General features: G+C 50.9%; 1 protein-coding gene across 1 annotated transcript; it reads right to left on the reverse strand.

The window, feature by feature from the left end:
- Positions 1–5,011: 5,011 nt before the first annotated feature.
- Positions 5,012–10,666, reverse strand: NOP2 (NOP2 nucleolar protein). The gene is made up of 16 exons (XM_075034525.1): positions 10,508–10,666; positions 10,376–10,421; positions 10,202–10,296; positions 9,376–9,638; positions 9,037–9,080; positions 8,684–8,874; positions 7,688–7,887; positions 7,497–7,586; positions 7,330–7,417; positions 7,093–7,233; positions 6,772–6,911; positions 6,405–6,494; positions 5,989–6,111; positions 5,807–5,904; positions 5,579–5,709; positions 5,012–5,468 (listed from the first exon to the last, which is right to left on the reverse strand). Exons 1-16 carry the CDS (start codon positions 10,611–10,613, stop codon positions 5,215–5,217), a joined length of 2,100 nt encoding a protein of 699 aa, XP_074890626.1. The 5' UTR covers positions 10,614–10,666; the 3' UTR covers positions 5,012–5,214.
- Positions 10,667–10,690: the final 24 nt, after the last annotated feature.

Raw genomic sequence — 10,690 nt, forward strand, 5'->3', positions numbered from 1 at the left:
AAATTTCTGTAGCTCAAGTCAGATACTCGTGCGGGACTGTGTCTCTAGCTGCTGACAGCACAGGAAAAAGCGATTGAGCCTCTACTATTATCCTTCGTAGGCAAATCAAGGTAGATTCCCCAGGTGGCTAACCACCTATTAAAATGGCAGGCCTTGCCTCTTATTTGAATTTGCCTGGCTTTAACATCCATTGCCAGTTTGAGATGCTCCCCCTCTCCCAGATTACGGAACCTCTTACTAGCCAACGCATCCTCCTTGCAAAGGTGCTTCATAGGTGAAACCTGTTCAGATTAGCTCCACAGCTTTCCTCGAGGGTCTTTTTTTAAAGCATAAGTCACAGTAGTAACTCCACCTCCCTGCTCTCCTTCGCTCCGAGTACCCCAGCGCTACCTTCTCCCTTGTACCACACTGCTGGAACATTTCAGCATAAACTCTCCAGGTCTTCCAACTTCCAGGATGCTTCACTAAAACTGCCCCCTAAAATTGCTTCTATCCCCAGAGGCAGGTGCTGCAATGAACATGCAACTTTTGGGCACCTTGCTGCCTAGCAAAGCCGGCAGCCCAGAGTTAGCTGCCTAGATTTGGGTGCAAATGGGGAGAAATTGGCACAGAGAAGCAGCTGCCAACAGAAGCTGGGCGATCACCACACTAACACACACAGAGAAATGTCCCTGCCTAACAGCAAAGGAGGGAATGGGATTTTCTCTTAAAAAAACCCAAACGCCAGTCCAGGAGGGAGTTTTGTAAGCCGGGTCTTGCATGTGAAGCCTGTTTTAGGTAGTACAGCCAAAAGCCAGGGACCTAACTGACCTTACTCTTCTCAGCAATTCCCCTACATCAGGCAGGCACGACTCGCAGGCATCCTCTTCGGGGGCTCTCCGCGTCCTAGCAGGGATGGACAGCTCGGGGGAGCAAAACCTACTGATGCGAGCTTGGGCATTTGTGGGTTCAGCCCCTACAAAAGCGTATATATCTGTGGGGTTACGTGCAATGGGGTGTGCGCTCGAGGATCTGAATTTTATACCCAAGTGCCTGAAATGTGCAGTGCAGGATTTCAGTCCCTTCCTCTCGATACAGCCTGACGCGAGACACGGAACAGACATTACAGCATATGACATCACTGGAATTAGCGACCGACCCGCATTGCTGCCGGAGTCTCTTCCCGTTCCATTACGCACTATTGTCCCCAGAAGTCTCCGGTTTCTTTCCTCCGCCGTGCCGCGGTGCAGCAGCGCAGTGCCCGACGTCTCCCTCCCACTTTGCAGAGGTGAGCTGGCAGCGCTCCAGAGCCCGGCAGGCAGGAACGGCCAGCTGGCCGTCCTAACTGTACCCTGGTAAGGCTCCTCTGGTAGACTCGTTCCTCTCTGTTTTGGGGAGAAGGGTGTGCAGAACCCCCACCGAATTCAAGATCTTACAACGCGCGTGGTATTTCTCCCACCGCGCTGGCTGTCATTAACGCAGGACCTCACCTCTCCCGTGCACCACGTTTGTTTTGCACGGTTCTGGCCTTGTTTGGCCTAAATAACTTCACAGCACGTGGCAGCTCTATCACAGAACTGCTTACCCTTTTTTTTTTTTCCTCCAAGACATTAAATGCCACCCCAGTCGCATTTGCGCACAGCACAGTGGAACGGATATCATGACACATTACGCTGACTTCTCTCAACCAGCTTTTAATTTACGACTGCATTTTTACTCCTCAGATCTGCTTTCAACCCTTGCTTTGACTCAGTTCTTGCTTTGCTCTGCCTCAGTTCTCGCAAGCCACGTTATCCAAAAATCTCAGCTTTCAGCTAACAAAAAGATTCCCAGAGTAAGAAGGCAGCTGCAAACGCTAGTGTGACCAGCAGCCTCGTACCAGAACGCCGAGGGAAGCCGCCAACCTTCGTCCCCAGCCGCTGCGTCCCCAGCACTGCCTCCGAAGCTCGACGGCAGCAGCGTTTCAATGCCACGCTCAACACTCTCTCCCTGAGCAGTGGCAACTGCAATGGCCGAAATGAAGAGCAGAAGGGGAGCGAACCACTGAAGAGAGCTGAAAGTTTCCTTTGTCTCTCCCCAGCTGTAGCGCAAGGTTTGCAGGCAAGCAAAGCGAGTGGAACGATGCTCGGTAAGAGAGAGGAGTTTTATTGACGTGGTTAAAGCAGCATCCATTCCCACCTTTCGGAGGGGACTGATGTAATCTGGAGATCCACTAGAAACCAGACGGTTAAGTTGGGATCCCAACCAAGAACTTTCTATCCCTGCTGTGGGGGTTATCAAGATAAACGGGTTATCAAGCCGAGACTATGCGCTAGCATAGGAACCTCAACAGGCAGCAGCAGCAAAGTGGGACAGGTTAGCATCGCTTCTGAACGGGCAGGCTCACGGCTTGCCAGAGGTAAGAGCCCTTTTAGGTACAAGTCACCCGACAGCTGGAAGATTGCCATACGGCTGCAGTTTTGAGTTGTATGCTTAAAATGCTGTCTTTCATCACTCCTGAGGAAATCTGCTAGAACTGGAAAAGAAAGAAGGCTGGAGGATATATATATATATGTATATAAAATACAGCTGGGTTTTCAAGCTGTGTAAGCTTCTAGCATCCACCATACCCTGCAGAAAGGAGTTTCACAGCTACCTACAACTTTGGTGCATTTGGTGGGTCCTACAGTTTTGGGGTTTTGTGTTTACTGGAAAAGAAGAAGCAGTTTTTCCTCATTCATCTTCTCCACGCCACTAACAATTTTACACATTGTTATATCACTCTTCTTTCCCCATGGTCACTTTTTCCAAGCTTAAAGAGGCCTAGATTCCAGCTGTTCCTCTCACAGAAACCATTCCATAGATCAGGATGTATTTGTCCTTCCTGAACATTTCCGTTTTACAATCCCTCCTCAGATGGAGGGCATTAGAAACCCAGTATTGAAGTGCACACACCGGGAGGTAATTTTATACAGGGAGGCAATCATTTTCTCCATTTTGCTATCTAATAATTCCTTTCCTAATAGCACCTAGCATTTATTTAATTTTTTCTGAAAGACCCTGGAAAACATCCCTTGGGTCCAGGCAATCCAGAGCCCCCACCACACAAGCCTGGAGTGAGACAGTCACATTCAGAGGCTCCTCCCTGCCCTAATTCACTGGGAAGCATGGGGAAAAAGTAATTTTCAACTACAAGGATACTTGGTTAATGGCTATTCAACACAAAAAGACAGAGTCAACCCCCCCCCAAAACCAGAGTCATAATAAATTAAACACACAGATACATAAGCCCTAAAAAGCAGAAGATAACACGGGCTGTAACAAAGACCGAGACTCCTGAGACACTGACGGATTGAACCATTACAGAAACCACTCAAGCGCAACCCTGAAGAGCTTCAGCCAGAAACTTCACGACTGATAAGAAAGCAAAATTATTGTGGGCTTCATGGGAAAGAGCAAATTTATTATGGGATGTTCGAGGGGAATTGTGGGACTGCGTAAAGTTCATCATGCAATGTTTCAGGGAAGATTATGGGAGCAAAACTTACTATGGGATGTCTAGGGGAAGGATGGAAGGAAGGGAAAGAGAAGCATGAAGCTAGATCAGGGAGAAGCGAGCATGGGAAATGGAGAGGAGGAATAGAAGGGGCCAGTCACACAGAGACCGGCTGGTGGTCCGTGTGCCTGTCTGGCTAAGCCCTGCACCCCATTACCACCACCTGTCCTGGCCTTGTATTAAACTAATCCTAGCCGTTTCCTCTCCAGGCACACGCATTTGCGATCTGCTAGCAAATGGTGAGCTGAACTAGCCCAGAAATAGGATAAGAGGTCCGTGAGCCAGATACCGGACAGACCACAAGTCTGAGGACCAGCTACCAGCGATCCACAAAAGTGTGTGTGCACAATCCACTAGCATGCTCTAGGTTCAATGGGCTGGGGAGTAAGAACAGGATTAGGCCTTTTTTGCCATTCATGTTTTGCGAGTGCCGTTTGTGTTTTCCTGGGCACCCGCCACAGCACTTTTCTTCAGTTTCTGCTAATCAGTCTGCGGCTGATTAGCATGTGTCTGAGGGAGTTGCTGGAGTATGTGTGTATGTGTCTGAGGGAGTTGCTGGAGTTCACACTCAGCCTCACCACTTGCTGAACCTGGTAATATGGGAAAGCAGCAGCCTCACACGTAGCAGACCAGGACAGAAAGGATTCCCCGGATCCTACAGTCCACTGCGCTCAGCTGTCCTTAACACCAAACACTGGAACAGCGCATCAAGTTCTCCCATGAACCCAAAGCTTGGCGAGGAAAACAAATCAAGGCAAAGCCTCACGTAAGCTGAGCCAAGCAAGACAATTACAGAAACAAGAGTTATGGCTCAGGTCTGGTACACACCAAACTCCACGCACACTGTGGTGGAACAGAAGCTGGAGAGCACACTTAGTAGAAAGCTTATTAATGAATGGTCTCTAGAAAAAGATTTATTCACTGGAGAGCAGAACCAAAGAAGAGACTATCAACTCACTCTGACAAGGGAAAAGGACCTGGGCTGACGTTTAAACAGAAACAGCCCAGACCACTGCTTGTTACATCTCAAGGAGAAGCAACCACGTCTAGGTGAACAAAAAGGCAAAAAGAAAGAACGTGATTATACAGCTCCAGGACCAGCCGCAATCCCTGCTGCAGCCCGGGAGGCCAAGAACCAAGAGACTGCTGGGGACCAGCACAAGGGTGAAACGGGGACGATCGCAACAGTGACCTGGATTAGCACACAGTGACAACAGGGAACTAGGGACCAGCACGGGACCGCTGGCCTATGAGCTCCAGCCCTGCCCTGATGAACCACTCCGCTGACAGGCACCACACAATACACCCTTCATCCAGGCAGCTAGGATTTCAGCTCCCGCTGCTTCTTCACAAACATCCATGTTGCAGAGCGTAAGAACAGACACCAGAAATGCCAGAGCATCAGACGGGAACGGACGGGGTTTCTGTTGCAGAGGAGTAAGGGGACATGGCAGAATTCTGTATTCTGTGTTCAAGGGAAGAGGACAAGACCCGAGCGAGAGTATAAAACTTTTAATGGGTCTGTGCGTCAGTCCTTGATGCAGAAGGAAAGGAGCAAATGGGGCTATAGCTGTCCCGGGCGCTCAGTGCTGCAGAGATTATCCGCACAGAGCGGGAAAGACAAGGCGGTAGACGCATAGCTGCAGCAGCCTCCCACCTTTGCTCTCCGAGGGGACCAACACCCGGAAAAGCAGTTCCTCTCACTGTCCGTTCAGCTTCACTCTATGCTTCTTCCTGGTAGGGACCTGAGGACGCATCATTTTGGGAGAAGGACGGCCAGCCTTCAGTGGTCTCCTCTGTGCCTGCAGTGAACGTCTCTTCTTCAAAGCAGGCTGTGGCGGCTTCTGCTCTTTGTCAACTTTTGATCCCTCAAGTTTCCTCTTTTTTGTCTGAGGCTCCCTGATGGTATCAGGGACAGCAGATGGAGTTGCTGCTTTCACAGCAGGTTCTTCATCTGAAATGAGAGAGAAAGGTGCTGTAAGAAGAACTTGCATGGATTCTGCAGGGGAAGCAGCCTGTGAGAGCAGGCTCAGGCAGCTCGGCTGAGCGCCAGCACTAGGTTACCTTTTTGCGCCTGGGGGATGGCATTAGAGAATTTCTTGAACTTGGCAATGAAGAACCCATCCATATTGTGCGTGTGGGGATAGAAACGCCGCGTAGACTTGAGGGAGGGGTGGAAGCGACGGTCCTTGAACCTGGAGGAGGAAGTGGGGTGAGAAGTGACAGAACGCCTTTGCTCAAACCTGGCCACTAAAGGAACAGTCGCCTGTGCAGGTGTGACCTGGCACGCACCTGGTGAAGCCTTCCTTGCCAAAGTCCAGGCCTGTGGCCACCAAACGAACATTGCGTTTCTTCAGGGCATAATCCACAACCCACTCATTCTCCTCCACCTGCCAGAGACTAAGCATTAGGATCCAAAGCTCACCAGTCCCCTGAGTAGCAGATGATCGCAGCAGAGCGTGGAGGGGACTTACCATGATGGAGCAAGTGCAGTAGACGATATAGCCCCCCGTCTCTGAGGCAGCATTGACCGAATCTATAGCACTAAGAATCAGCTCCTTCTGCAGGTGAGCACAGCGCAGGATGTCTTTCTCATCCTGAAAGAGATAGATAGGTTAGGATGCCAGAGGCACAGGGAAGCACCCCAGACCTCTGTTGTGGATGGGGGGATGACAGGAGAGCAAAGCACATATGATATAGAAGGTTCTGGAGTCTTCTGCAGAGCTAACCTTAAAAAACCTAGCCCTGGTACAACATGCAGAATAAAAAAGAGAAAGAAAAAAAAGTGTGTCTCTATTGCAGGCATCTCTCAAGAACAAAGCTGCCCTGAAGTTCTTCCTCTCATGACATATACTTGAGTCCCGATCTTGTCCCCCCACTGGTCACTTACCTTGTTGGTTTTAACAGCAGGATCCTTGGAAATGACGCCTGTTCCACTACAAGGAGCATCAAGCAAGACACGGTCAAACCCTCCAAGCACCTACAAGCAGATGTACATTTGGAATTATGCTCACAGGTGAGAACTCAGAACAAAACCAAGACTAGAAAGGGAACCAGAAGACCAGGAAGGCAGGAAAGATCTCTCACTCCTCCCTGTCCACCTTCCTGTCTCCATATCAAATAACAAATACACTCCCCAGCACCTCTGCTCATTCTCCTGTGACAAATGGCTTTGGAGAACACAGCTTTACTAAAGGGACAGCACAGCAGCTCTAGGTAAGCACGGTAAGGACACCCCAAAGCAGGCAGGAACATACCTTGGGGAACTGGCGTCCATCGCAGTTACTCACTACAGCATTGGTGACTCCCAGCCGATGCAAGTTCCCTACCACGCTACGTAACCGCTCAGCGTTGCTGTCGTTGGCCAAGATCATACCTGTGTTCTTCATAAGTTGAGCTGCCGGAGAGCAAAACACATCAGCAAGGGGCTGAAAAGCTCCTGTGCTTTTGCCCGTAGGGACAGCCACCCCCCTCCTTTCCCTGAGCTCAGTCCCCCTCTGTTCCCCCTTTCTGTACAGACCAGTGGAAACTCATCACTTCACAGAACATATGTCCCTCCCAAGGCTTCAGGGTGGTACCTATGTAGCTGGTCTTTCCTCCCGGGGCACAGCACATATCCAGGATGCGTTCATTCTCCTGTGGAGCCAGAGCCATGACAGGGAGGAGACTGGAGGCTCCCTGCAGCATGTAGTGCCCAGCCAGGTACTCAGGGGTGGCACCTGGGCAGAGAGGGCGGAACAAAAGAAGATGACACGTGAAAGAAAGGGAGCCAAGAGCGGGTCAGCTCAGCCCTACGACAGGAAAGGTGATCTCACCAATGGGCACAGAAGAGTCATAAATAACAAGTCCTGTTTTCGACCACTTCCCCAAGGGGTCGAGATTCACACCACGGTTGATTAGAGCCTGCAAGACAAGGAGATGGGACTGAGATGCCGCCCCGTGTGACAGGCGGCGCAGGAGATAACCATGGGTTCCTGCTCACCTGCGCCAGGTCCCGTCGCCGCGTCTTGAGTGTGTTGGTGCGGATGGTCACAGGGCGGGGAACCTCATTGGCTTCCAGAAAGTTTATCAGCTGGATGAAAGAAGGGACAGAGAATAGAGATAAAAACTGAGACCAGGGAGGCAGCCAAATCCTCGTCAGTCAGCAAAGACACGGGCAGGGCAGGATCCTACCTCAGGGAGCGGGAAGATGTCCATGAGCTTCATGAGCAAGAAGTCACTGTAGGAATAGTAGGCAGCCATGTCCCGGCGCAACAACGCGAGGTACTCCTGTCGCGTGCGTCCTTCCTCCCGCTTCACCACAAAGTCCTGCAGCACCTCCATGTTGCCCTTGATGCGTTGGTGAATGATGTGCAGGTCAGGCGGCTCAGCAGGTAGAAAGACCATTAAGGAATCATCAACAGCCAAGACACTCGTGCACAGGCTCTTTACAAGCACAATCAGTCATGCAGGACTCCTGCATCACAACAGCACCCGCAGCAGAAAGGCCTCGTTGGAATATGCTTTCATCAGGGCTCAGCAGAGGGGGGATTCAAAAGGTGGAACCAGACAAAAAAGTTTACAAGGCAGGAACTACAAGGTATTTAAAAGAATCTGGTTAGTTACTTTAGATAAACAGAAAAAACTAGGAAAAAGAAGACAACAAAAAAAGTCTTTTAATACTGAAAGCATCACTTATAGCAGAAAGGAGACTACAAGTTCTCCAAGGGCAACTAAGGGGTACAGAGGAGAACGAGAAGAGGCAAAATTAAATTGTACTGGGGGGCAGGAAATTAAAAACCACCAAAGCCCAATAGCAAACACTTTGGATGCTGGAGTGGCTGTTATCAGAGGCTCTAGGAATGGGTTAGACAAACACCTGCCAGGAAAATCAGGGTAGAGAGGAACGAACTACACGATAAGATATCCATGCGCATTTAGGACCAGAAAGGAAATTGGGGCAGGCTCCAAGCTCCATACAGGGTGTAACAGATTTCCTAACTGTGCTGTACAGAAGTGCAGCGTTGTATGCTATCTATTAGGGCAGCTCATCTAAAAATACCTTGTCATGCACAAAACACTCTTGCTAAGCAAAACTCATGATAAAGTCCAAATTAAGCTCTTTGGTTGTATCTAGGCCCTGTGCTGCTGCATGCATATGGCTTACGGATGTTGCAGATAAAAGGATATCCTCTCTCTCAATCTGTTCATCAGTTGGCAGTTTAAATTGTTCGTCTATATCCAGGTTGAGCTGCAGATCTGTGCTCTCTTCCTCCTTCTGTCCCATTTTCTGCCTGCTTGCCTCCTCTGCTGCAGCCTCCTCTTCCTCCTCCTCCTCCTCCTCCTCCTCCTCTTCACTATCATCTTCACTGAGGCCTCCCCTAAGGACAAAGAACAGGACGGATGTTTTACGCAAGAACAGTAACACACAGGCACTTCACAATTACTGTTTCTTAGATGGCAGAGAGGACAGAATAATGAACACAGGCTCCTCATCTGACCAGGAAAGACTCTGCGGACTGGTGACGTTCTCGAATCCTCACCTGTCAGACTTCTGCTTCAGGGCAGCTTTTTCAATAGGCAGCAACTAAACAGAGACAAAAGATTAATGAAACAATATCCCCAGGTTCCCCCTTACTTCCCGCCATCGGTGAAATTTATCTGCTCTGTTTAAAAAGGACAACAAACAAAAACACCAAATGTTACACTGGGATCAATTGCTAAACTTGAAATTGTTCTTGTGAAGGAAAGAAGGGGAAAGCTCTCTGCCACCTCACCATCCACCCCCCCAATAAAGTCACCCTTTTTCCCCAGGCCTGATGGGTCCTTTCAGCCAGCAAAGTCAAGTATTCCTTGCGCAATTAAGGGCAAAAAGCTCCTACCTCTTCTTCCTCTGATGATGAGGCACCATAATCATCCACCATCTCGTCGCTGCTCCCATCGTCCTCCTCCATCTCCCAGCTACCCTCTTCCACCTCACCATCGCTGGATAACTCCATATTGTTTCCTTTAGAGGGGATTTTCTTGGCTTTGGCCGGAGCCAGCAATTTTGAATTGTCATCACTGAAGCCAGACCGGCCATGGGGGGGTTGTCCTGCTGCCTTGAGGGCATGTTTCTCCTTCTGTGAGGATACCTGTTCTTTATCTACAGGCAGAAGAAATGGTTAAAAGTTAGGTGTTACTCTCAAAAGCAGCTGCCCTATTTTTTTCGTTGTTATACAAGAGAGGCCTTCATCCTAGTCCTAAGGTACCTGTCCAAGAGAAGGGACTGCTGGCTGTCATCAGTTTTCTTAATCACAAACAAGAGTGTATTCTCACCTCTGCTCTGAGGAAACTTTAGAGATCTAACTAGAATTACCAAAGAAAAACACAGCTACAAAATTCTTATGGCGTTTGCTCTGACATATCACAGCACCCTCATTCCCAAATCTTTGTCTATCCTTCTTCCTACAGCGACAGCTTCCCAGGCTAGGCGGGACATTAACGCGGGGAGCGTAGAAATCCTCAGCGACCCCACCTCGCTGGGGTGAATCAGAAGCGGCTTTAACACGTGGAAAAGAAACCTTTTACGGGTCTGTTCTGACAGCACCGCAGCGACCAGAAATCACGAAAAATCCGTTTGAAATAATGACATTCCGCTTGTCCCATACCGGAGCTGGGGGGGGGGCAGCAGAACAGGGGGGCTGCCGGCCCCCGCCTGGCACTCACCTGCCGGCTCCGGCCTTCCTCCTTCTGCTCTTCCTCTTCCTCCTCCTCCTCCTCCGAGCAGCCCCCTCCCCGCTCCCAGCCGCCTCTTCGCAGCCCTGGATGGGGAGGAGATGCGGCGGTCAGCCCCAGCCCGGCCCGCCCCCCCCCCCCCCGCCCCGTCCCCGCCACCCTCACCTCTTCCTCCCGTGACTGGAAAGCTTCTTCCTACCGGTCTCCGGTTCTGAGGAAAGACAGGCGGCGGGTCAGGCGGCAGCCCCGCACCGGCGGCAGCGGCAGAGCCTCCGGGCCGGCTCAGACCGGACTTACCTGGCGGCAGAAAGCGGGCCAGCTCCACCTCGGCCCCCCGCTGCTTACGGGCCTTGCGCCCGGGGCCGCGCTTCTCCTTCCTGGCGGGGTCCAGCTTCCGCCCCATGGCGCCGGGCTACCGGGACGGCGGCCGCACGTGCGGAGCTACCCACGCACCGGCGCATGCGCGGGGCCTCGGTCCCG

This window comes from Buteo buteo, chromosome 8, assembly GCF_964188355.1.
Source record: "Buteo buteo chromosome 8, bButBut1.hap1.1, whole genome shotgun sequence".
Classification (NCBI taxonomy): domain Eukaryota; kingdom Metazoa; phylum Chordata; class Aves; order Accipitriformes; family Accipitridae; genus Buteo; species Buteo buteo.

What these genes read in the sequence shown, in the direction of transcription:
- NOP2 (XM_075034525.1), bottom strand. Translation starts at nt 10,613, where the DNA reads ATGGGGCGGAAGCTGGACCCCGCCAGGAAGGAGAAGCGCGGCCCCGGG. An exon ending in CTGAAGCAGAAGTCTGACAG is followed by an intron (nt 8,875 to 9,036) that starts GTGAGGATTCGA and finishes CTTTGTCCTTAG; the next exon opens with GGGAGGCCTCAGTGAAGATG. An exon ending in GGCGACGGGACCTGGCGCAG is followed by an intron (nt 7,418 to 7,496) that starts GTGAGCAGGAAC and finishes CTTGTCTTGCAG; the next exon opens with GCTCTAATCAACCGTGGTGT.